Below are 27,110 nucleotides of genomic sequence, written 5' to 3'. Positions count from 1 at the left end.
TGCTTTTTCTTTCTTTATATAGGTCTGAATTTCTGACCTATATTATTTTCCTTCTCCCTAAGAAACTTATTTTAACATTTCTTGCAAGGCAGAATCACTGGCAACAAATGCCCTCAATTTTTGTCTAAGAAAGTCTTTGTTTCTCTTATTACCCTAATCTCCTTAAGGATACCCTTTGGAGAGTGCCTTTGACCTGTTAAAATGGACTTTAAAAACACTAGCCTGGTTTTTCAAAGTCTCCTTTGAGCTCTGGTATTAACATCTTTTCAGTGTTTCATTCTTATAGAAAAACTCATGGAAAAGTACATGACATTTCTTCTGTCAATTCCAGTCCATTTCCTCAACAAAAATTTAGGCAAAACATCAAAAATAAAGGTGTATCCTCCAAACATAGCACAGGGCTCACTAAACCCTACCACATTTTACCCAGCAGGGAAATTGGGTTTCTCACAACGGAGCTGCACTTGCCCACCCATTTCTCTGTGACTTTGGCACCCAGACCTGACTGCATGTAGAGATGTTGTCTGAAATTAAAAATAAAAAATAAAAAATAAAAAATAAGAGGTACATCAGCTCATTAATGTTTAGTCATCCAAGTTCTAAATTGAACTGACTGACCCAAATTTGGGGTTGATCTGACAAAACTTCATCTTTCCTTTGCACTGTAAGACAAGTTGCTAGATGAAACCGCCCAGAGAATTTGGTGCCCCTTTCCTGGAGACAGCTAACAAAGGGAGGAGGGGAACACATTCTTGCTCACAGCCAGGGTTTGGCGGAGGTGACCACACAGTTCCCTTCCCGGCTCTAGTAGCCTAAGCGCCTGACTCGAACTTCTTGGGAATAACAACGTGATTTAAGGCCTGAAAGGAGATGAGCAATCTTCAAGCAAAAAAAGTCCCCTAAGACAGGAAGCCTGCTGGTTCCTTATGCATAAACTAGACAGCAGAGGCAGCACTGCTTAATACAGAGTCTGCTGTTGAGTCAAGAAGCTGCCCGGCTTCTCACCAGCTCCCTTTCCTCTCCTCACTGGCTGATGGATCCCAAGGGGTTCCTCTCCTTGAACTTCCTGCTGCTTCTCTCACTGGCTTTTGAACTGAGCTGCGGAACAGGTGAGTGTTCGTGTGTTTGAGTCTCACGATTACTTGCAACGGAGGGGAGATTAGCCCCATGGATGGAGAGAAGACGCAGGAGCTGGGGTCTGTGGTTGAGCTTCCTTTTTCTTCAGGACCGGCTCTGAGTTTTGCCTGCCTCTTTCAAACAAAAGAGGAACATTGTGAGTTCCTGAGCCCCTGGGTTCCAAGGTACAGCGCCACCAACCTTGTTTCCAAGGAAACCAGGAGCTCTGAGCCAAAGGCACTGGTCACATTCTAGATCAGGCTCTCCAGAGTGAGAGGCTCTGGTCAGTTCTGGTTGAGTGCTTGGTTTTGTGTGGGTATCCTTCTGGCAAAGTCCTAAGCTAAGGGACTGAGCTGGAGGGATGGAGTTCTGGGAGAAGATGACGACTACGCTCCTGCCCTGGAAGGGGATCCTTACACACACAAGCTGACAAAGCAGAAACAGGGTCCAAGAACAAGGAAGGGCTGTGGTAGGAAGAGAGGGTGGAAATGAAAATCCCAGGCTTTCAGTTGAGAACACACAGTGGTCACAGTGTGGTCATACTGGTGGCTACTTTCCTGGAAGGGAAGGTTCCAAGAGGGAGAGAGACCAGGATTTCTAGAGCCCAGGGCTGGTTACAGTAAGTGGGAAATGCAAACGGGGAACCCTCAAAGTCAGGGCAGTTTCAGTGTAAAGCAAGCCACACAACAGAATATTCGGAGCTGGGCTCCGCTCCTGTCTTTCTTGTCTTCCTCCAAAGGCAACCTGATGTTCTCTGTTTAGAAGTATCAGGGCTATGAAAAAGGTATTTGAGAAAGAAAAAGCCAAGCAAGAAATGGACCTTGGGCTCACTGTGAACTAGAGTGAGAATCTTTTTTCTGCTTAAATGCCTTGGGACTTTGGTTAGACTGTGGGAGGCAGCCTGGAGCCCAAGCGGCATTTGGGAACGGGGGAAATCCTGAGGTTCCGGTGTTTTGCGTTGGGGTTTTCAAAACCGCAAATCCATTATGGACTTTTCCAGGAAACGCCCAGAGATATGCTAGGGATGTCGGAGGGGTTGCACATGAGGTCTATCTTTTGCCAGACTCCCAGGTGAAAAGGTCCTTCCTGGTCCCACTTTTCTTCAGAATCAGGCAGACCCATGGTTCTTGATGCCTGATGTCTAGAAGAGTAATAATTGAGCTCAGGGCTCAGAAAGCCAAGGTGAACCACTTTACGCCATCACAGAGAGAGCCAAGCCTCCCTGGGTACACCTAATTTGTCCCTCTCCCATTTTTGGACTACTTCTTAGTGACTATCAGGAGTGATGGGTTTAAACAGTGAGCTGGGCTTTGCCGTCTCTGTGCTTGCTTGCCTCCTGGCCCACGGTGTTTCAGGTGCTGCTGACAGCTGTTCCACTCGAAGGCAAGGCGGAAGGCTCGGAGGTCACTAATTAGTGAGAAACAGCCCAGCCCCGTAGGCCTGGCCTCCCAATCACCAGCAGCTTCCTTCCTTGCGTTCCATCTTCTCTGAAATATGTACAAAATGTTTAGTGTTTCTATTTTTAAATACACACCCTTTTGTGAAGCCCTAATAAAACCCAGACAGAAATGCTTTGCAAGTGGGACAGGTCAGCCTTGACAGATTGACAGATTTACCCAACCAAGAAGCCCAATTCTTGTAAAATCAGTACCCCCTCCCCTTCTTCTGCTTCGTCAGCTCACCTCCCAATTTCCAGTCAGAATTGTAAAAATCAAAAGTCCACATGTTCCTTCCCTCAATATAGTGAATACTCCATTTCTGCAATGGCATTATTTTTTAAATAGAATTAGTTTTAGAGCAGTTTTGGGTTCACAGCAAAATTGAGGGGAAGGTACAAAGACTTGCCCTTATCCCCACACATGCATGGCTTCCCCTGTTATCAGCACTCCCCCCCCCCGACACACACACAGAGGCACATTTGTTACAATGGGTGAGTTTACCCCAATTGAATTTTTTATTCTTTCATGCAGGTCCTCCCCACCTACTTTACACATGTGGGGGAGAGGCAAAGGACAAGTAAGTGTGTGGGTTTTAGACTTGACCCAACCTTGTGTGCTTACTGGCCCATTTTATCCCAAGATGTAAATCTAGGCACTTCTATTTCTCAAAAGCTTTAATACTGTGGTATGATGCCATCACAATTACTGTCTCCAGTGCTGGAATGGAAATCAGAACATCAGGGCTATTTGGTTTTATCCATAGGTTGACCTTGGACAGTCCCATTCAGCAGATACCTATTAAGGACACATGATGTGGCAGGTACTGTGTGAGGTGTGGGGGAAGCAAAATGAACAAGCACAGCCTCTGCCCGTCACCTGACACACTGTCTGGTACATGAGAGCTCTTCTACGATTGTTTGTTGAATGAATAATAATAGTATGTACAGTATGCTTACTATATACCAGGCACTGTTCTAAGTGTTTTATGTGTATTATTCATTTAATTCTCATGCCAACCCTATAAGTTATGTGTTAACTATTGCTACCATTATAATGTTATAAGAGAGGCACAGGGTAGTTTAGCAGTTTCTCTGCAGGCACACAGCCTGACTCCAGTGGCCTCAATGAATAAAACTGGATGAGCTTATGTTTAGAGAGGAGGGTATGCTACAATTTGTATCAAGGTCCCAAGGTAAAAATTGGAATATGCTACCTATAATTGAAGCATATGAGTTGATTTTAACTGAGTTGAGATGAACTGAAGTATAGGAATTCTCGAAAGATGAGAGAAGTTGATAAAACCGTAGAAGGAAATACAGGGCATTCGATCTGGAATTTGGAAAGTGAATGGAAACTTCTTTTCATCATGTAAGTTTTCATTTAATTTTTTGTTAGCTGTTTGTTGACTAGAAGAGTGTCACATGTATATCTATAAAACTTCAACAATACAAAAGGGTATAGAATGGAAACAAATCTCCCCTCCATACCCCTTGCTGGAGGAAACTACTGTTACCAGTTCCTTGCATGTCCTTCCAAATATATACATCTGGTAGGTTGGGTTTTTATAGGACTTTATAAGAGGACTTGATGAAGGCACAAATGCAGAGGCGAAGTGTTGTGAGTGTTCAGAGGAAATGGTACATGGTCTGTTGTGCCTGAAACCTAAGGTTCATAGCTAAGGCGCTTCCATCTCCTCATCTGGCAAGTGGGGAGAAGGGTCCCCATCATTTCCCTCCATATTATATCTCTTAGGGATGTTATAAAGGTAAAGCAGAGTATATTATGATTTTGGAGAGAGGAGAACTTGAACTTTGTTGTCATTTGTTCATTTAGTCGTTCATTTATCTCATTCAGCTGTTTCATTCTCTTGAGTAACAAGGATTTGTTGAGTTCCTACTATGTCCCAGGTGAGTGTTACAATTACAGTAGTGAACACAATAGTCACAGTCTCTACTCTTGGAAGCTTATAATTGAGTGAGGATGACTGACACTGAGCCAGAGTTAAAAGTGTGATGAGTGATACGGAGAGATGCAGAGTGCCCTGGAAGCACATGGCAGGGAAACCTCATCTCAGCTGGGGGTCAGAGGCAGAGACCTGCAGGATGGAAGGTGCTAGTCAGGCAAATGAAGGGCAGTAGCAGGCTTTTAGGCTGGGACATGGTGAGTGCAACTACTCTAAGACAGAAGGACACAGCTGCATCAAAGAATGGGAACAGGAGGACGGTTGGTGGGACTACAATTTTAAAAGCAGCCTTAGATCAAGTTATCTTTTCTTTCTTTGCCATAAGAACTGTGAGGCCTGTAAGTCCTGCCTCTTCTCTACCCAAAAGAAATGCTATAGCAAGATACTACAAGCACATGTGAAAGATTGGGGGAGGGGGGAGTGCGGTACTATCATTAGGTAGAATCCCATCTTGTGAAAGGGTTGGTTAAATGCTACTGATTTCAGGAAAACATCCATGGGCCCATGTGAATCACTCTATTTTCCAAGTAGAATTGCCCTGGAAGGAAAGTGAGTTGGTGTTAACAGCTTCAAATGTTCCCTCCAGGCCCTTTTAGTAAACAGGGGTGACTGAATCACAGACCCACTGGAAAACAGTCATCAGGCAGCGACACGTTTCAGGAGCAGGGACTCCACTTGAAGGGCTTTGTGAACCACTTTAAAGTCCCTACTGATTTTTCCACTTGTGCTTAGTTGGCAATGATTTCAAGTCCCCCAGCCATTCACACACACTCAGTTGTTACATCATCATTCTTATGTGGTTATGGTGTGTGAGGGTCTCTTCCTAACCAAATTTTGATTCCACTCCCATGGCTGAGTGTACACAAACCACTCAGCCTGTCTTTCTCATCTGCCACCTCTTTCATTTTCCTCTTTCCCCTCTTATTTTCTTTCTTTTCTTTTTTCTTTTTATTTATTTATTTATTTTATTTTTGCTACTCCCTCTCTCATCCTATATCTCCTCTTCACCCCCTCCCCATCAACAACCGTGCATGGGTATTGGGTTAGGAGGGGGACGGGGCACATGGGAGACATATAGGAGAGGGAAGGTTATGATGTGAGAGTGGAATCGTTTCCATTTCTTTTTTCTCTATATCAAAATTGGTCTAAAATATCGATAGTGTGATAATGATTCTTAATCTCGTTTTGAGCCTCAGACCCCTGTGAGAAGTGACATTTATGGATATGCTCCCAGAAAAATGTTCATATGCTTATCTAACAACTTTTTATGTACAATTTCATGGGAGTTGTGTTCCACAAAACATTTCTACTTGCATGTATGAATCTAATTTTCTGCCATCCTTTTATATATAGAAGTTTAAATTCAGGATGTAAGAGGTTACTCTCTTGGGTACTGTACCTACCACATTATCTGAACGGTCAGACATCCATTAATGTGGCTGGAAGAAATTCCAACATGCTCCCCAAATTATCTTTGTAAAACCACCAACACCAGCATTCCTCATCTAATCAATTAAGCAACAAGGAGAGCACTCTGTTTTCAGGGTTGTTGGTATATTAGCAATATTTAAAAGAACAAATGCCTAACTGCCTTTCTCACTTTTCCATAATAATTGTGTCTCAACCACTCTAACCCTGATGTTAGCCTAGGTAGGCTGTTTTGCTTTGTTTTCTTTCTCTCTAATCTCTGAATCTCTAGTCTGATATTAGTTGGGTCTTTTATAGGACAGCATTAATATTTCAGGGTATTTTGGTATCAAGGATATTTGGCCAGTTTGCCCAGTTTTCCAATAACCCATTTTAACCACAAGTTAATTGTGCTTTTCTAGGTGGCTCCATTACATAAGCAGACAGTTTTATTTTTCTCTTCTGACTTGCTTATCAACAAGAATAATCTATGCTCTCTCTGAGTCATGTGCTCCTTCTTTTATGAACATTAGTTATGGTTAAGTTCAGTTATTAAGTTCAGTTATATATTGGGCAAAACTAAATAAGAGAGATTTTAGTCAGGTAACATGGATTGCAGCATTCATAAATTGAACAAATATTCATTAAAAGCCAACCATTGTTGTAGGTCCTAAGGACAAAATAGTGAATAAAATGAAATTCTTTCTCTTGAGGAGTTTGCATTCCAGTGGGGGAGACAAAAATAATAAAATAAAATATAACATCAGACAGTGATAAGTAAACAATAAAGGGAATGTTATTTTAGATAAAATGGTGAGAGCTGGTCTCACAGATCAGTTTTTGAGCAGAAACCTAAAATAAAGTGAGGGAATGCCCTATTCAGATATGTAAAGGGAGAGATTTCCAGAGAGAGAAAGGGGGGGGGAGAGGGAGAAGAGGGGAGAGAGGAAAGAAGGAAAGGAGGGAGAGAAACAGAGAGGAAGTGAAGGAGGGAGAAAAAGAGGAAGAAATGGAGAGGGAGGGAGGGAGGGAGGGAGAGAGAAAGAGACAGAGAGAGAGAGAAAGAGAACCTCAAATACAAACGCTCTGGACTAGGAATGTTTCTGATGAGTGAGGGAGCAGGCAGAGCCAGTGTGGCCATAGTGCAGAGAGCAGAGAGAGGGCAGGACATGGACTCGGAGGTACAAGATACTGGCTTATTCAACCTCTGAATCCAGAACAAGGACTACGGACTTTTATTCTGTGGGTGCTAGAAAGCCTGGAAGTTTAAAAGTGAGAGAAACAAAACCTGAATTTTATCTATCCATACCCTGTCCACTGTATGGATACAGAAGATTAGTTGGAAGACAATGGCAGTGCCCTGGCCCGTGATGATGGTGGTAGAAACGAACAAGGTCAAAGTGCTTGGATGCTAGACAGATTCTGAAGGCACAGTCAACAGAATTTACTGATATTTTGAGTGTGGAGTATGAGTTAGAAAGGGGTCAAAGATAATTCCAGTGTTTTGGCATGAGAATTTGGGGAAATTGTGATGTTGTTTGCAGAAGGGCTTATGGAATTAAGAGTTCATTTGCTAAGTTAGAGATGCCCTTTAGGCCTCCAAACACTGAAGAGGTACAGTGAAGGGTTTGGGTGGGACAGATATCTCTGTAAGCATTCCAAAAATATGTTGAACTATGCAACTGAATGAGTGTGACTGGGAAAGAGAAGAGGTCTGAGTATTGGGTTTTGGGATGCTGCAATAGTTAAGGAGTCTAAGAGCAGAAGGTTCCAGTCAAGGAGTCATTAAGAAAATTGAAAGAAAACCAGAAAAGTGTAGTGCTCTAGGGTTCAAATGAAGACAGGGTTTCAAAGAGGAAGTGATGAACCATGCCACATACTCCTGAGACAGCAAGATCAGGATGGAGAGTGGAGTTGGTATCGTGACCTTGACAAGAGTGGTTCCAGGGAGCAGGAGGGAACAGTGCCTGTTCAGAGTGAGTGCAAGGAAAGTGGGTTAGGTAATGGACAGAAAGTATAACACTCCTAAAGGGACTTTGTGACAGGGAAAACAGAGAAATGGGGATAGAGCTGGGGTTAGGGGAAGGGTTTTTAAGGTGAAGAAAATTCCATGTTGGAAAAAACCCACAACATACCATACCGTAATAAAGCTGATGATGCAAGGTGTGGGCAACTGCAGGAGCAAAGCCTTGAAGTAGGTGAGTGGTCCATGAGGAGGAGACCAGCCTTAGATGGGAGCATAGATGACCCATCCAAATAGGTAGGTTGATTTGGTGGTGATAATTAATGGAAGTTCTCTTTTCGTTTCTTCTACTTCTTCAGAGAAATGAGATGCACGGTCATCAGCTGAAGTTGTGGGTTTGGGGAGAGAGGAGGTGTTAAATAGTCAGCAGTAGGATCCCTTACTGGTGGTTTGAAAGGTTTTGAGGTTTTTTTGGGTTATTGTTGTTGGCTCAGCTTTTTTGAAAAATAAAAATAAAATAATTTCCACCCTCAACATTATTCACTAACTATCTTACAGTCTTTTGCAGGACTAGGATTCCATAGTTTGAACACTGGGCTCAAAACCTAGCTGATTCCACATCCTTCAGACTTTTCTCTTCCCTCATTGTCTAAAATCATGCTGCTGTAACCTTGGTCTCCTGGGCTCACTAGCTCAGCATTTGCTCTCTATCCTTTATAGTATATAGTGGTAAGAAGTCTGGTCGAGGAAGTAACAGACCTGGATTCTAGTCCAGTTACTAGTTACATGACTTTAGGGAAGTCATTTAATTAACTTCCCTATGCCTTAGGTGCTTTAACTATAAATCTGAGTTGATAGAATTCCCTCCTAGATAAAAGAAACCCAGTGTCCTACTCTACACAGCTCTATAATAAGTAACTTTAAGAATTTCATTGGGGGGCCAGCCGAGTGGCGCACTGGAGTTGGCTTGGAATGCCAGCTCTGAGCAGCAGGGCCCTGGTTCAGATCCCACATGAGGGCCAGTGACGCTGCGCCCTCTACAGCTAAGATGGTGAACAACAGCTCATCCTGGAGCTGGGCTGCTGTGAGTCGCCGGCAGCGGCATAGGCTGCAGTGGGGCTGGCCGGCAGCTGGCGTGAGCTTTCGTGAGCTGCCATGAGCTGCCGTGAGCCGCCATGAGCGGCTGTCCAATGGCTGAAGAGCGACTGCCTCACACCCGGGAAGAGTGCAATGATCACAATACCAACATGGGCCAGTGAAGCGACGTTCTCCACAACTAGACTGAAGAACAAAAGGACAGGAACTTGTCTGTTCCCCTCCCCCAATTCCCCAATAAAATCTTAAAAAAAAAAAAAGAATCCCATTGGGATTTTAGAAATATTGAGAGTACATTAGGACCCTCATGACAGTCCTTATAGACCACTAAGGCCTGGCAAGCCCAGGGATGGCCCAAGAGGAAGAGGGAGAGTATCCAGTGTATTATTCCTGGTCCACAGACAAAATCGGATGTGTTACTCAAAGGCCCCATGATAAGAGACTGTCTTCTTCCTTTCACAGGCAAGGGCTATAATTGCCCGATGGTCCATGGGCAGTTGGGAAGCAGTGTGCTGCTACCCCTGACATCTGAAGCGGCAAGTAAGAGTATGAACAAGAGCATCCACATCACTGTCACCAAGGGAAAATTACCAGAAAGCAACCGCAAAATTAAACTCGTATCTCTTGATTTGCCAAAAGAAGGCTCTCTACGCCACCTGGAAGATGGCTATAAATTTCATCTGGAAAACCTGAGCCTGGTGATCCTGGAAAGCAAGAAGGAAGATGAGGGCTGGTACTTTATGACCGTGGAGGAACAGGTTTCAGTCCAGCACTTTTGCCTGCAGCTGAAGCTCTATGGTAAGAATGGTGGCTTCCCAAGTCCACATTGGAGGGCTGAGATGGTCCCTTGCCTAAGAACTTAGACCTGTCTCACAAGCAAAGGGCATTCAAAATTGGAAGCAACTTGAAAGATCACCTAGTCCAGGAGCATCTAAACTGTGCTTCAGTAGGAAATTTTAGAGGTTCACAGAACTTTTGTCCAAATTGCATGTTGGTGGTAGCTGATTAGCACTAATCACCTTTACCCCTATTTCCCAAAGGAAAGGGGCCCAGCTGCCTGTGGGCTTGAGGACTTGGAGCCCCAAGAGCCTCAATTTGCAAATAAGATTTTGTTTGAAAAAAGGGGTGTTTTTTTCTGATTTTTAAAAAGTTTGAATACCACTGATCAAGCCCCCACCTCCCTTTCATAGATGAGGACACTGAAAACCAAAGAAGTGGTTTGCATGTGCTTCTACACATCTGTGTGTAGGGTTCACTGCACTAGGGATTCTGGGAGAAGAAGAGCTGAAACTCAGCCCATGTACCACTCCCCAAGCCCTCCCTCCTGCATGGCGTAAGATTGCATCTTCCAGAGGAAGAGGCACATTTTCCTCATTTAAACAAAGCTCTGGTTATACAATCACTTAGTGGCAGAATTTAAACTAGAACCTAGGTCCATTTGAATCCAAGGCCGGTGTTGTAATGACCCTCTTTAATGTCAGCCCTTCTTGAACGCACCCTCTTTGTGTCTCTCAGGCCCAGAGGCTCCCTTAAATTCCCAGGGATCTTGACCTCCACGTGGGCTGTCTGCTTCTTCACAGTGGCTTCCTTATCTCTGAGGATGGATCAGGTAGCCCCACCCAGCCAGCATTTCTTTGAAATCCTCAGGTACTACAGGAGAGACAGCAATACCCTTTCCACCCTTCCCCTGCCCCTAGCATTCCCTTTCCTCCAAACAGTATATGCAGAATTCCTCCAGCCCTCCAGCAGGTACCAGGGAGTCCTGGTCACTCCAACAGTGGTCCTTGGCTCAAGGCTGCCAGGAGCATGGATACTACATATCAGGCATTTTCCAGAACAGTTCACTGCCTTTGTGACATCTAGTCACATTTTGTGATCAAATTCTCACCTTGGAAAATATGGTCTCTGCAACTATGGTATTTTTCTTAAGTCAAAGAAAAAAGCTGGATTTCTGAGTCAGACAGACCTAGGGTCAAATTTCAGCTTGGCTGCTTAGAAGCTGAGTAAAATTATGTACGATACTCCACTTCTCTTGGACTCAGTTCCCTCATCTATGAAATGGGAATAATTATAACTAAAGTTGTAATTGTTGAGAAAGTTTTTGAGAAGATTAAAGAACATGATAAATATAAAGTTCCAGCATTGTGCTATCCCTATAGTAGTTGCTAAATAAATAAAACATTTCCCTTTGCCTTGCTTATTTCATAGCATTAGAGTGAGATAGGTTAATGAAGCCCATGGCTATCCCTACTTCAGATACGCTGAAGCACTGGCCATACACACACACACACACACACACACACACACACACACACACACACACGAAATCCCACCACTAAGGAGTACTTTATTTTAGGTCTGGGATGTAATACTTTAGTCAATGACAATTAAACCCATGGGATATACCCAAGGATAGAATACAAGAGAGCCACTTAGATTAGGGACACCTGAAAAGGCAAAGGATCCCTAAAATAATTAGCAGGAGAGAACTAAAAGACAATTTTTTTCTTCTCTATTTATCCCAAAGGGATCCAAGAAAGGAGCATGTGGGGAGAGAGGGGTGGTACAGAGCAGCAGATCCCCACTAGAAACAGATCACACTGCAGACACAGCAGGAGGGGAAGTGCCAGTAAGCTGCATTCTCTTCTAACAAAAAGTCAAATCAGAATTCCAGAGGGTTCATTTCAGTAATGGCTCCCTTCCTCCCACTCTTGACAGAGCAGGTCTCCACTCCAGAAATTAAGGTGTTGAACTGGACTCAGGAGAATGAGAGCTGCAGTTTGATGCTGGCCTGCATGGTGGAAAGGGGGGACCATGTGGCTTACAACTGGAGCGAGGAGACAGGTGCCAACCTGCTGAGCCCAGCCAACAGCTCTCACCTCCTGTACCTCACCCTCGGCCCTCAGCATGCCAACAATATCTACATCTGCACCGCGAGCAACCCCATCAGCAACCGCTCCGGGATCTTCATTCCATGGTCCAGCTGCAAGTTGTATTCCCCAGGTGAGTGCCCTGCTGGTGACTAGTGTGCCACATTAACAATATGGGCTCAGTCCCCACCTGGACCCATCACTCTGCTTCCATAGTCATGGCCTTCACCTTCGTAACAACACTTTACATTGTCTATAGTTTATAAAAGCCTCCCACGTGCATCCACAGAGTGCTGTCTGTGCGTAATGACCAGAGTGGCATTATAATACTCAGTTCACAGTTGAGGAAACCATTAAGAAAAGATGGAGGCAAATCCAGAAGCCCAGGTCTCCATGTTGTGATCTTTCTTTTCACCTCCTGCCTTGGCTCCAGTCTGCAGGGGTGGCTGGGTAAGCAAGTGTAGGTGGCAGGTCCTGACTCCCCTGTCCCTGTTCCACTAATGGTGGGACAGTACTACACCATCCATAACTATTTGTTGACTACCTAGGCTATCGGAAATTGGAGAAAGATATGACACATGCTTTCTGCTCTCCAGCAACATGTTGTAAAGATAAGACATGAAACACTTGCTCAACAGAGAAACGCAGGATATAATGAAGAGCCACATTTTACAGAATGGACTGTGGATCCCATAGCAAGCAGGTCGGAAGACACAGTCAACTTTTTGATTAAGGCCTGGACTGGGAAGTTTGGAAAAAATGATAAGTGATATAGCACTTTATTATTGGCAAAGCACTTTCAACTACAATATATAATTTATTTTGATCCTCACAATAACCTTACCAGATAAGTATAATCATCATCCTCATTTCTCAGATAAAGAACTTGAATCCCATGGCATTTAAGTACCCTCCTCAAGTTTCTTGACTTATAAATTGTAGACTCAGCACCTAAAACCTAGATCTTTGACTGCCCTTTCTCCAGAAAGAAAAGCATCATTACTCTGTTATCAAAAGGAATGGAGAGCTGATTAAGTATGCCCATCTAACCACTTGAGGTTGTAAACAAGATAGACCATTGACTCTTTTCACCAACAGATTTTGTGTGCATGCCTCAGGTAGGTTAAAGGACAGAAGGACCAGGGTGCTGGCCCTGCAAGGCATTACTGATGCCCTAACATCCTCCTCTCTGCATCCACTAAGAGTCTCCAAGGAGACTCCTGCTCACAGTAGACTTGATGTTTATATGAGGGATTTCCAGATGACTAGGGGTGAGGGGATGGGGGAATCCAGTCAGGTTATGCCCTTTAGCATAGCACCTCGTCAGAGACTCCCCTGAGGTATTCCCAGGTGGACTGCTGGAGAAATCCCATCTGGTCTCCAATCTGCATTTGAGATTTCTTTGGTGAACCTAACCTACTGCCTATTGCCTCCCCCAGCTATTCATGGCAGCGTCAGCCATCTGCCCACCTACTACTTGTATCTGGCTGCTTGCCCACCTTGCACACAAACTACATTCTGAGGCTACCCCCCAGTTCAGAATTCCCTCCCTACCCACAGTCATTCAGAACATGCTGGCAGGACCAAGAAAGCAGCGTTGCATAGTTTAGAGTTTACAGAATGTGGCCCCAGAGGTCCTATATACAGTGCTGCCCTTTTTACTTTCAAGGATAAATCCTTTAACCTAAGACTTAGGTTCTTCCTCTAAAATAATATATGGCAGGTCTTCATTGTTTACTATGTGCCAGTTATGTGGCATCTCACTTAATCCTCACAGCAACAGAGTATTATTAGTATCCTCACTTTACAGATGAGGAAATATGGATATAAAAAGATCAGACACAGAGCAAGTGACAGAGCTTAGTTGTCTGATCCTGGAATCCTCGTAGGTTAGTGGAAGAGATAATACACTTAAAATACCTTACAAATCATAATAAAAGTGTGCTGTTGCTTTTCTTGGGGTTGAGGAATCAGTACTACACAGCCCTCTTAGAGTGAAGGCAGGACACCAAATATTGTACCCTGGCCTATCTCAAAAAAAAAGGGGAGAACTCTCTTCATGCTTCTCAACGTGGTTTAACAAGAATTTATTTAGTACATTCCAAAGTCTTGACAGGCCATAAAGTGTATGTTCAGGCACTTGGCTTCAGTTACACTAAAGAAACGTGAAGATGCTCTTACCCATGTAAGCTAATTTAAGGACCAAGTATGCAGTAGCATGAACCAGATATACTGAGTATAAAGCAGGCTCCTGGGGGCTGTAGAGAGACAAGAAAAGCACAAATATGGTGCTATGGGAAAAGCCCTTTCAGGTTCTCAGCCCAGTCATTGGGACCTACCGAGCACGGGACAGCCATTTCGCATTCTTGGGGCTCTGTCTTATCATCTGTAAAACAAAAAGGGTGAGCTACTGAAGTTGTTTCCAGAGTCAATATTCTATGATTCAGCTGATATGTACATTAATAAGAAATGCTAATTAAGGGTTACTAAAGTGGAGGTGTATTTGTTTGCTAGGGCTGTTGTAACAAAGCACCATAAACTGGTAGCTTAAACAATAGAAATGTATTATCTCACAATTCTAGAGGCTGGAAGCCCACAATCAAGTTACTGGCAGTGTTGGTTCCTTCTGAGGGCTGGGAGGAGGAATCTGTCGCAGAATCCTCTCCTTGGCTTAGTATATGACTGTCTTCTTATATATCTTTACATTGTCTTCCCCTCCATGCATATGTCTGTTCTAATTTCCCCTTCTTATAAGGACACCAGTCATATTGGATTGGAACCCACCTGTAATTAGTTTTCTAGGGCTGCTATTACAAAATACCATGGACTGGGGTGGTGGGGCTTAAATAACAGAAATTTATTTTCTCACAATTCTGGAGACCAGAAGTCCAAGATCAAGGTATTAGCAAGGTTGGTTTTTTCTGAGGCCCTTCTCCTTGGCTTCTCAATGGCTGCCTTCTTGCTGTGCCTTTACCTGGTCTTTCTTCTGTGCATGCACATCCCTGGTGTCTCTCTGTGTGTCCAGATTTTCTCTTATCATAAGAACACCAGTAAGATTAGATTCAGGCCCACCCTAATGGCCTCTTTTGAACTTAATCACCTCTGTTAAGACCTTATCTGCAAAAATAGTCACATTCTGAGGTACTGGGGGTTAGGACTTCAACATATGAATTTTGGGGAATACAATTCAGCCCATAACACCACCCTAATGACCTCAATTTAACTTGATTACTTCTGTAAAGACGCTGTCTCCAAATAAGCTCACACTCTAAGGACTTCAACCTATGAGCTTTTGGGGAAACACAATTCAACCCATAACACAAGTAGAGATCCCCTCCCTTGCCTCCAGGGATAGGGAACAACAGCATGTCAAAACCAGATCACACAGCTTGCTTGTGGCATGCTATTTTCAATATACCAGGTTGCCTAACTACTGAAAAAAAGAGTTTTATTAATTCATTGATTTGTGTTTGCAAATAAATACTACTAATTCTTAAAATACTGTGCTTAGTTTGACAAAACATTTATTGAGGTTCTACTATGTTCCAACATTGTGCTAGCATGAATAACACAAAAACTATAAATGATCCAACTGAAAGGAAATGCCCCTGAAAGCTCATCGTGGAAAGAGGACCACTTTCAGTAGACTGGCAAAAAAGCTGGCTCAGCAAGTCTGGGGTAGCTCAGTGGAAGAAAAAGCTGATACCTGCCAGTGAGCTCCCGGGGTTCTCCCTTTTTACCAAGGCCATTTTTTCAAGTGGGGAGATCCCATTGCTGCAGAGTCACCTAGATGTTTTATGCACAGGGGCAGGTCCCAGTCCATGTTACCCCCAATCCTACAAGCATGACAATAATGGTGGAAGGATGGAACCTGGGCACTTTTCATGGACCAGGTCCTTGTCACATGGCTACACCTGTTAGAAGGGAAGCTGAGAAATGTAGTCCTTAGCTGGGCAGGCATGTGACTGAACAAGACTTGTCCATAGAGGAATGGGGTAAATGGCCCTGGGGGCACAACTGGCAGCTTCTGCAATGCAATGCTGGGTGGGATAGGCAGGTGTAAGGGATTTTTCTGGAAGCCATGAACTCTGTAAAACTTTTTACTCTGATAGTCCCCGATCTTAAATTAGTATGTGGTTTGTAAGCACCCTTCCCCAACCCCCAATTCTGAGTGGAAGCTACCAACAACGAGAAGATATCTCTTGAAGATGGTTTACTTCTTCAAGTAGATGTACATCGATTGTGCAGGCAGTCTTGCTGACAGAACCACATGAAAGGCAGGAAAGCGATCTGGCATTCTCAGACCGTTATATTAGCATCTCAGTATCTCCTGAGGCAAAATACATTTGTTTCTCAGATTCTTTTTTGTTTTCTCCTTTATCTGTCTTACACATTAAGGTTTGGGGACTTGAGGAGAGAGAGAGAGAAGCTTTTGGTTTCTGTGGCAGCAGACCTTCAGAGACTGAAAAAAGGCCCTCTAGAATTTTCTCAGAGGCATGGCGACATGCCAAGTTATCATGTTTAAACCACAGTCAATAGAGTAGAGGACCAAAAGGTGGAGGAGACTCATGCAGTACTCTTCATAAGTACTTCATGGCACAGGAGTTCTCAATCAGTCTGCTCAGCTCTCTCTAAAAGGCTGGCAGGGGCTGGGAGGATGTACCAAACTTGTTTAAGAATGTTCAAGTAGGGTTTATTTGTGAATGAAGAATGAAGCCTGTGGACCCTAGAATGACAGAACAACCTCGGTCTGATTTCTGAGCATCGACATCCTGAGAGACCTCACTCTACCTCTGAGCAAAATAGGGAGAGGTGGAGTTTCTGCCACAGGAAATAGTGGTTTGAAAATGGGAACACAGGTGGTGCTGACAGCACAGACATACACTTTCCTCCTGGTTCCATGTTGTTATTATAAAGCATATCTCAAGTAGGTCATTTCTCATTTCCTTCGACTCCTGCCCTGGTGAAGGTGACACTGCATCCCTTCTGAGAACTTCTTACACGTATAGTTAGCACTCTGGTAATTTTTGACAAAAAGGTACATGACAGTCTTCTCCCAGCTTCATTCTATGGCCTCTAATTTAACTGAGTTCATCACATATATATTGAGTGCCTCTGGGCCTTACATTGTATCAGATGAAACGGGGATACAAATAAAGCCTGGTAGACAGCTGAAGGTACAGTAGGGGAAGAGGAGGGGGCAGAGCCTGGGGTCAGGAATGGACAGGGGTTGGATGGAGGATGGTGAAGAGAGGAGTTTGCACCTCAGAGAGCTTTTGACGCATGAGGTCTCCCAGGCACCCCATCCTGCTGTTGCTTTCTTTGTAGGGTTCTTACCTCACCCAGCAACTTCCATCAACTTCTCCTGTGACTCTAGGTACACTTGTCTGAGTCTGTTTCCACAACACAAAATTAGTGGGTTGGGTGACAAAAGCTCTATAGTTCATTTAAGGTTAGGAAAGTCTATGGTCCTGTAACTTAAATCCTCCAATAGATTCATATTACTTTGTATCCAAAGACTAGGGGAAAAGATTAAGGCTTGCAAAACCTCTTTCAGGACAATGGCCAGGTTGCCTCTCAGATGTGGCTGGACTGGCAGAAGCTGGTCATTTATGTCATAGGACAAGGGTAGCATATGACTTTCATCCTCCTGAGACCCTGGAAAAGAAAGGGCTGGAGTTATTATGCCTTCTGGGCCTCAGGAATACGCCCCAGTCATTCTTAGTTTACCTGAGAACTGTCAGCAACAGGCCCCAGAGGACAGGAGAAAGTCTCACTTGGAAGTTTTGTTATTTTCTAGTTTTAGAGACACCACTTTGTTTGTTGGTTTTACTTTATTTTATTTTATTTTATTAAGATTTTATTGGGGAATTGGGGAAGGGAAACACTGAATTTTTCCAGGACCCATCAGCTCCAAGTCAAGTTGTTGTCCTTTAATCTTAGTTGTAGAGAGCGCAAGCTCAGCTCCAAGTCCAGTCGCCACTTTCAATCTAGTTGCAGGGTGGGGGGTGGGGGGCAGCCCACCATCCCATGCGTGAGTCAAACCAGCAATCTTGTTAAGAGTACACGCTTCCACAAGCTCAGCGGTAGCTCAGCAGCAACTCAGCTTGGGCGCAGCTAACTGGCCCATGTGGGAATCAAACTGGCGACCCTGTTGCTCAGAGCTCATGCTCTAACCAACTGTGCCACTTGGCCAGCCTGGTTTTATTTCTCTCAAATTTCATTTGAGAGAAACATTACTTTCTTTTTTTAAGATTTTTATTGGGGAATTGGGGGCATGGGAACAGTGCTGGGGAATTGGGGGAAGGGGAACAGACAAGTTGCTGTAGTTTTGTTCTTCAGTCTAGTTGTAGAGGACGTTGCTTCACTGGCCCAAGTTGGCACCATCATTGCGCTCTTCCCGGGCGAGGCAGATCAGTCGCCGGCTTCTGGACGGCCGCTCACTGCGGTTGCTGGCCACTCACGCTGGCTGCTGGCTGCTCATGCTGGCTGCTGGCTACACACAGTAGCCCATGGCAACCCACTGCAGCAGGGGCTGCAGCCTACGCCGTCGTGGGCGACTCACAGCAGCCCAGCTCCAGGTTGAGCTGTTGTTCAGCATCTTAGCTGTAGAGGGCAGTGTCACTGGCCCTCATATGTGGGATCCGAACCAGGGCCCTCTGGAGTCCCAAGCCAGTTCTTAACCATCGCGCCACTTGGCCGGCCCGAAACATTACTTTCTTAAAGGATTTAACTGGTTGGAGCGTTTGTTCTTAAATTAACTGTTGTTTTAAATAGAAGTTCCCCAAATACATGAGAGGAAAAAAAAAGAGGAAGCTTTTCAAAATAGGAAAGGCTACTATAACAATTTTTGGTCACCTCCATTGGCTGAGGAGACATGGTGGTGCTTAGGCTGCTGCCTCTGCTTCTTAGGATGTGAGAGGTTTCTCCACAGGTACCTGGTATTGACAACATAAACCCTGGATAATCTCTCTCTCTCTCTCTCTCTCTCTCTCTCTCACACACACACACACACACACACACACTTGCTCGGAGGGTTCTCAGCAACCATAAGCCATTTAGAGTGGAACTGCTCACAGAACTCTAGCCTCAGCAGGGATTCCATGCTCAAATTTCATGCTTTATGTAAATTCAGGAGTCTTATTGCAACTCTGCTTGTCCCCTAGATTTTTCATCAGGTCATATGACTGTCTGCTGAAGTTGGTATCTGGAAGAGTTAAAACATGTTTAATTGGGGGAAGAGAATCTATAATCAAGATGTTCACTTTCAAGCCAGTTAAGTGAGATTCCTTGGGATGACTTGATGTCTGAAAGGCCTAAAAAGAAAAAGGGAGATTTTTTTTTAAATCAGGAGGCAACTTCTGGTTAGCTATCAGGCTGAAGGTCCACTTAGATCTCAGTGGAATGCCTTTTATCAATTCATTGAGACTTTAGTCTTATCTTTGACCAGCTCTGTAGACATCTGAATTGTATCTGCAAACATTCTACTCCTTTGTAACCTACTTATTCCCTCCTTTCAATTTCTTCCAAACGAATTCATCAAAGGTTCAATAACAGGCTTATTCCACAATCATCCTGACAAGTTACCCATACACATTAATGTCAGCACCTGGTAGTATACTATTTAGAACCTTAATGCTATTATTACATAGAACCCCAGTGCTTCGGGTTGACCTCCACTGTTCATTATCCTGGTGTAACTTACTCCAAGCCCATAACTCTCTTTGACTCTCCAAGAAGTCTGTCTTCAGTATTCAGCCATGTTTCTACTACTGGACCAAGCTCTAGTTCTTGAGGATCTCCACACCTGTTTTCTTATCCACAAAATGGGAGTAATGAGAGTACCTACCTCATAGGATTGTGAGGATTAAATACATTAATACACGTGATGCACTACAACAAAACAAAACAAAAAAGCCTGGTCCATTGTAAATGCTCAGAATCATCTGTTATTATATTCTTGAGCTAAATGTCTTGTTTACTGGGGCAATTGGTCTCAATCACTGTTTTCCAGAGTGCTGCTTCTAGATCAGAAGGATTTGGTAAAGTAGGTAAAGGAGAGAAAACAATAAAAATCAGCTCTGATTTTAAGCCTAGGTGACTGGTACTCTAGAGCAAATATTAAACATGGGAAGGATTGGGAGGAAAACTATTTGCTTTTCTTTCAGTTCAGGTCTAGTGGGTTCAAACAGTTTTTGCATGGACGGACAATAATAGCACTATTATGTTTATTTTTAGAAAAAACAGAAGTAGGTCTTTCTTCTGTGTCTCATGAGAATGATGTGGGGGGGAGTGTGGGGACAGCACATGAGCCATCATGTTCTCTTTACCAAAATGGATACAGAACACATTAGAGATTTACAAAGAGAGAAACCGGGCAGAGAGGTTGAGTTAGGAAACATGAAGACAAGTTTGATTTTAGATATGTGATGCGGTAGTTGAAGTAAAAGTAAAGCATTTGAATACAAAAATCTTTGCAGAAATTAAGAATATGAAAGTCAAATATAGTAAGAGAACTGAGACTAAGAAAACAGATATGGAAATCTTCAGTAATCTAAAGCTGTTCTCTAAAACCCAGAAAATAAATGTCTCCGTTGAGAGAGAACGTAGAAAGAGAACATGAGGCTGAAGTTCATCGTCCCCACTTCTGTGTGATGTCTTGACACTCACAGTGGATTGCCCTTTCACTTATTTTTCAGTACCAAGACAATGGGGACTGTATGCTGGGCTGTTCTTAGGGGGCATCATTGGTGTCATCATGATTCACCAAGTGGTAAATCTACTGTTAAGAAGAAAAGGTAGGTGTCTGACAATAAAGAGATGTTTATCAGACTCTGTGGTAAGCAGGGGACCTCTCGCCACAAGCACCAACTTCTTTCTCCACTTTAGCTTCCTGCTTGGAAGTCTTTGCAAAAAACACTAAATAAACATATCTGGGGACCTTGTTCAATTCAGTCTAATTCAAAATGCCTTGATCCCCTATACCAGTCTATGGGGATAAAAAGAGAGATGAGTCACAGTTACTAACACGGGAGAAATTACACAGGTAATTTAAATTCAGTATGACAAGCACTGCAGTAGAAGTATGTACAGGATGCTGAAGAGGTCCAGAGAGAGGCTTAACAATATTCACGAGGAGCAGAATTCAGAGGATTCTTGGATCTCATTCAAGAAAAATTATAATTATTGACTAATAAAGGGACATTATAACATGTTTTTACTCAAGGGTTGAAGCCTTTCTATAATTTCCATTTATCCTTAAGATATCCCTCTGAGAGAAGCATGGTAGTTGTTTCTTTGTGACTTAGCAGTGGGCTAACAGAAGCACAGAGAGGCTAAGTGACTCACGCAGAGCCACCCAGCTGGTTGGTGAGGGAATCAGAACTATAACTATGTCTCCCAACTACCAGGGTGCTTTCCACTGGGAAGGCCCACAGATCATCAGAAGATAGCAGAGGGAACACTCTTTACTAAGATTTTAGTACAAATTCTGACTCAGCTTGGGAAAGTGTGCAATTTGTAAGGTTGCTTAAAGCTAACCAAAATAGCATAGAAAGTCGCCCATGGTAGACTGAAACCATTAAAGCCCAATTATTTCCTTGCAGTTTAAGTGCGTAGAAGTAGTTTCTCCTGAACTCTCATTCAAATTGTCCTATAATTCAATATATCAGGGCAGTGTAATCTTCTCGGCCACAACTTTCCTCACCCACTCACACTAGAGTCAGAAGGTCCTGCTTCAGGATCAGGATAGATCCCGGGCTGGACTTCCCATGGTAAGGAGAGAGCTTGATCCTACGCCACAACCAAGCTAATGGCCAATATCATTCTCAAAGTAGATCAATGTTCTCTACATGTAACCTTCCTGGAAAAGCCCTTACCTCAGCACTCTGATGTTGGTTTTGCTTGTAAAAGGAAACCTAGATCACAGCACAGCTGCCTACTTTTGTCTGGTTTCCTCCCTTTTAGAGCTAGCTGGGGAGGAGATGGGGGGTGGGGTGATTCAGCTAGAAATTATAAGGACAGCCTTAAGGGGATGGTGGGGGTTAGGGGACAACCACATTTGTCTTGGATAATAAGGGAACAGTGAGACACCAGGGCTGAGAAAACTGAGATCAACACACCCACCTTAACCTAGTTAGTGAAAAGTGCTGAAATCCTCGCCCACATTTTTTCCTCAGCTACATTCTGTTCATCATGCGGTTGTGCTCTGAAGGGACTAGTACTCCCCATCCCACTACAATCCCTTACCACCTTCCCCAACACACATATCCATCCTCCTCTCCAGTCACCATGTATTCCTCGTAAGCCAGGCACAAAAAAACCCTGCCTCAAACCTCTGGAAAAACCTATCCTCAATTGCTGACTCCATTCAAAAGATTCTGTTGGCAGTTTCTAATGCTGCCATCTCCAGAATGCAACCAAACTCAAGGTTTTCAAATGGACCCTGGCAATTTCATATCCAGAATACACTGGTGAAGAACATGAGCTTTGACATTAGACAGACACTTTTCAAATGCGGACTTTGCCACTGACAAGCTGTATGACCAAACAAATGACTTAACCTCTTCTCTGCAAAATGAGGATATTATATACTTCGTAGTATTGTTGTGGGGGATCTGTGAGTCCATACACAGAAATCATAACACAGCAGCTTCCGTGGATAGATGGTAGTTAGACACACACACACACACACACACACACACACACACACTCACACACACACACACACACCCCTCTTAATGTAGGTGAGTTAAAACAGCAATGTTTAAGTCCAATGGCCAGCAAAGGACAGCACCAGATGCATCTGGGACAGTGCCTAATTTTAGAGATTTAAAATAGTTGAAATCATAATATAACCACTTCATATTTCAGGTGAGAGTTGAAAAGGACATTGGATAATCTACATCTTCACTGTAGAGTTATGGTACGCGAAGAACCCATTTAGATGACAAGTTTTGTCCAATGCCACACAGCTAATGAAGGCTAGAATATAGATGTCCTAATTATAAGAACTTTTTCATTAGACCAGAAGGCCTCACTAACTTTGAGATGCATTGAGCTGGCTCCTGAAAACCTGTTCTTGTACTGGGAACAAAATAATGAGTTTAAATGATCTTGAACTAGTGGCCTTTTTGAGAAGCAACATTTAGCCTTACTTTTTCCGTCTGTGTGACCATTTAGGTCTGTCCCAATTCTAATTTCAGCCTGAGCTGACCTGTAAGACTGGAAATTCTTAAAGAATGGGGTCTGTTCTCTGTTTGTTCCCCTACAGCACCTAGGACAACGCTGGGTCAGTGCTTCTAACTTTGCAAACACTCGTGGGTTTGAACTGAAAATATATATTTCACAGAACTAACTTGCACCTCCTCTGTTACCTCCTCTCATCAGCCTAACCCCTATCCTCTGTTCTATACACACACTCCTCGGCCAGTATCAACCTTAACCAAAAAAGTGAAGTTGGAACACCAAGCCCTCCAGGCCTACACCCACACACAAGAAAATCATACATTGACACTCTTTGAGGTTCCCCAGTGGCTGCCCATCATTTCCTCCCCAAGAATCACACCCTCATGCCACATAGTCCACTACCCTCATCACATACATACATACATACATACACACATACATACATACATACATACATACATACTAGGCCTTCCCTTTCAAAGAAAAATATACCTCTCTTAAGTGCTATTCCATTGGAGATATGCTTCTAAGTTTTTTAAGAGGATGCATTCATTGGTGTTAAAATAAGTGCACTCTAAAGACTTTGTGTGATTTGAATTGGGTCTCCATTGCTTCTGCCTGGATTTTATAATAGTCCCCAAATAAGCTTCTATTTTTTAGCCTGTTACTTTCCCTCTACCCTTCTCACTGCTACATGATGCAACAAAGAATACCATGAAACATTAGAAAGAATAAGATACATGGAAAATGTCCTCAACACATTGTAAGTGAAAAGATCAAGTTATGGAGACATGTGTATAAAAAATTTACATTAGGGATGGCGGGTTGCTCAGGTGGTTACAATGCAGGGCGCAGTGCTTATAACACCAAGGTTGCCAGTTCAATTCCCACATGGGCCGCTGAGGTCTACCCTCCACAACTAGACTGAAACAACTACTTTACTTGGAGCTGATGGGTCCTGGAGAAACACAGTGTTCCCCAATAATCTCCAATAAAAATATATATATTTTTAAATTTACATTACAATTTACATTAAAATATTGGTACAAGTACAGCAAATGTCCAGGATTGCACTCTCATATGGTAGTCACTAGCCACATATAGCTTTTTAAATTTAAATTGATTAGAATAAATCAAATTTAAAATTCAATTCCTCAGATGCATTAACACAGTTCAGTGCTCAATAGCCACCTGTGGCTTGTGGCTACCATATTAGACTATAGACACAGGACATTTCCATCACTGCAGAAAGTTCTATTGCGCAGAGCTGGTCTGGAAGGATATATATCAAACTGTTAAAAGAGATTACTTATGAAAATGAATTGCATTGGTTAGTGGAGGAGAGGGGCATACTTTTTACTCTATATAATTTAAAATTTTTTAACAAGAATGAATTATTTCTATAATTTAAAAAGAAAAATTATAAAATTGGTTAAAAACTAAAATGTTCTGCAACTTATTACTTTCCAGAGACCTTAGGCTCTGAGCAAACTTTCCAGGTGGTAGGCACTAGAATGACATAATAGCTTTAAGTTTTAAAATAGTTTCAAGTGGATCATCCTTCTTATGTCCCCTCCCCACTTCACACACACCAAGTCCCATTGAAACAGAGAGGTGAGAAAACTGAGTACAAAAGTGGTATAAATAACTTGCTCTGCCCTTAAAGAACTTAGAATCCTATTAGAAGACCAGATACACAATAAAAAAATAGAGATTAAAATAATTGAATGGCATACCAATTACACCTAACATGTATTTGGAATTTACTATGTGCCAGGCACTATTCTAAACACTTTATAAGTAATATCTCATGTAATCATCACAACAGCCCTGTGAGGCAGGTATTTCAACCCCATTTCACAGATAGGAAAATAGGCACAGAGAGATCAATAACTAACCTAATGTTGTATGAGAAATGCAGAGGGTTTGGGACTCAGTGCTTTGTTCCTATGGTACTCTTAGGGAAGATCAATATGCACTGGGGTTAAAAACCAGACAGGTTTTTATGAATTCATGCTGCGGACCAGAGAGAAATAACCAGGATGGTTTCTTTTCCCTAGGTAAAGCAGACCATCAGCAGCCAACAGTGGAAACGAAAAGCCTTACTGTCTATGCCCAAGTCCAGAAACCAGGTGTAAGTTCTATACTTTCTTTGCCTGGGGTGGACCTGTCATGTTTCCCTTGAATTGCATGTCTGATATTCATGGTTCTACATGGGTTCTGGAGCAGGGGAAATTAGAGAAGCAGAAGTCAAGAATAAGAGCTCTCTAAAAGGGCATTAAACTTCAGTGTCAGATGGGACTATTTGTTAAAGAAATAACGGGAAATACTGGGTAATCTTCTGGTCCTCTGTTTCTTCATAGGAAAAAAATGAGGAAACTAGAAAGCCATGACGTGTGATTCCTTTCAGCCATGGCATTCTAAGATCTGCAGTTTCATGTCATCTGACTCTCTCCTCTAGAGAAAAGGGTGTGGACTTGAGGAGCGAGGGAAAGGTTTAGAAAAGCTATGGTGTGCTATGTTGGTCTGAGCCAAGTTCAGATGTCTGCAAAGTGCCAAAGAGACCAGGAAGGAGGATCTTTAGGACTCTGGCTAGAGACTCTGGGTGAAGGGATGGAAGATGATACCACAGGCTGGAATGAAAGAAAGCAAACCTGTGATGGAGTAATGGTTGGACTGAGACAGAAGAGGGATGAAAACACTAGCGTCATGATGAAGTTGAAGAGCAGATGTTGGAAGTAAGAGGGAGGATAAAGGGATTATGGTTAGCTATGAAGATACAGTTTTTCAGGCATTAAGACAACTCTAGGTGATGTATAGGCCAGAATCTGGCCATCAGGGTGTAGAAAAGGAAAATTCTGGAGTAATGGATGAAAAGGCAAAGAAAGCTTTGATTGGCACCTTGGAAAATTGCATCAGATGACAATAAATGCATTTCTGATAACCAGAGATGAACTCTTGGACAGAGCTCTTATTTCTGCTCTCCTCTAAGTGGCCTGAAGGGTTTATTACACAGGCAATGACCACCACTGAGACCCAAGAGCAACCTCTACCCTTGCATTTACAGTGGTGCCTAACTTACTCCTCTAGTTCATGTTGTAAGCATCCCTCTTTTTACTGTAAAGTATGACATATGTACTAAAAGTATACAACGTAGAAGTGTCAGCTCAATGAATGACCACATCTTGATATCTAGTAAAGTAAGTCTTCTCACCTTGTTTTTCTTCAAGAGTTTTTGCTATTCTTGTCCCTTTGTACTTTCATATGTATTTTAGAATTGGCTTCTCAAGTATTGCAAAAGGGGGAAAACATCCTATTAGGATTGCATTGAATCTACAGATCTATTTGAGGAGAAATTAGATCTTGCAGTATTGAGTCTTTCAATACCATAAAACTACTACTCCGATCAAGGAACTGAACATTGCCAGCAACCCCCAGAAGATCTCCTTGGGCTCCTCCCAATTATTATACTATCCTCTCTCTCCTACCCTAAGATACCCCTATCCTGATTTCTAAACCTATAATTTAATTTCCTCTCTTTTTTTCTTGACTTTATAAAAATGGAATTCTACAGTATTTTTCTTCATATATCTGATTTCTTTTGCTTAATATTACCTTTATGAGATGCATACATGTCTTTGAACTTAGATAGAATACATTCATTTTCATTGCCTTATAGAATGTCAGTGTATAAATATACTAGAATTTATTTATCCAGTTGACTATTGATGGACATTTGAGTTATTTCCAGTTTGAGGCTATTATGAAAATTGTACTATGAACATTCAAATGCATGTCTCTTGGTAGGTCCGTACACTTATTTTTGTTGCATATATACCTAAAAGTAGGATTACTGAATCATAGAGTATGCATATCCTCAAATAGACTAGATAAAGCCAAACTGGTTTTCAAAGTGGATGTACCAATTTACTTTTCTGCCAGCTACATTTAAGAGTTTTAGATGCTATACATTCTAATCAAAACTTGGTATTATTAGTCTTTTAAATTTTAGTCATTTTGTTGGATGTAGCTTTTATAGTTTTATTTTGAATTATCCTAATTATTAAGGA

The 27,110-nt window shown here is 42.7% G+C and overlaps 1 protein-coding gene across 1 annotated transcript in view; it reads left to right on the top strand.

Annotated features, from left to right (window-relative positions):
• Positions 1-981: 981 nt before the first annotated feature.
• SLAMF1 (signaling lymphocytic activation molecule family member 1) overlaps positions 982-27,110 on the top strand; it is a 44,889-nt gene continuing 18,760 nt past the window's right edge. The window contains exons 1-5 of the mRNA XM_019649614.1: positions 982-1,109; positions 9,446-9,781; positions 11,702-11,986; positions 20,553-20,651; positions 25,101-25,174. Coding sequence (XP_019505159.1) covers positions 1,034-1,109; positions 9,446-9,781; positions 11,702-11,986; positions 20,553-20,651; positions 25,101-25,174 — 870 coding nt within the window. The 5' untranslated portion in view covers positions 982-1,033. The remainder of the gene's footprint in view (positions 1,110-9,445; positions 9,782-11,701; positions 11,987-20,552; positions 20,652-25,100; positions 25,175-27,110) is intronic.

Source organism: Hipposideros armiger, unplaced genomic scaffold (assembly GCF_001890085.2).
Source record: "Hipposideros armiger isolate ML-2016 unplaced genomic scaffold, ASM189008v1 scaffold_134, whole genome shotgun sequence".
In the NCBI taxonomy this organism is placed as follows: domain Eukaryota; kingdom Metazoa; phylum Chordata; class Mammalia; order Chiroptera; family Hipposideridae; genus Hipposideros; species Hipposideros armiger.
The sequence above is the reverse complement of the archived record's forward strand: the minus strand, read 5'-3'. Positions and strand labels throughout refer to the sequence as shown.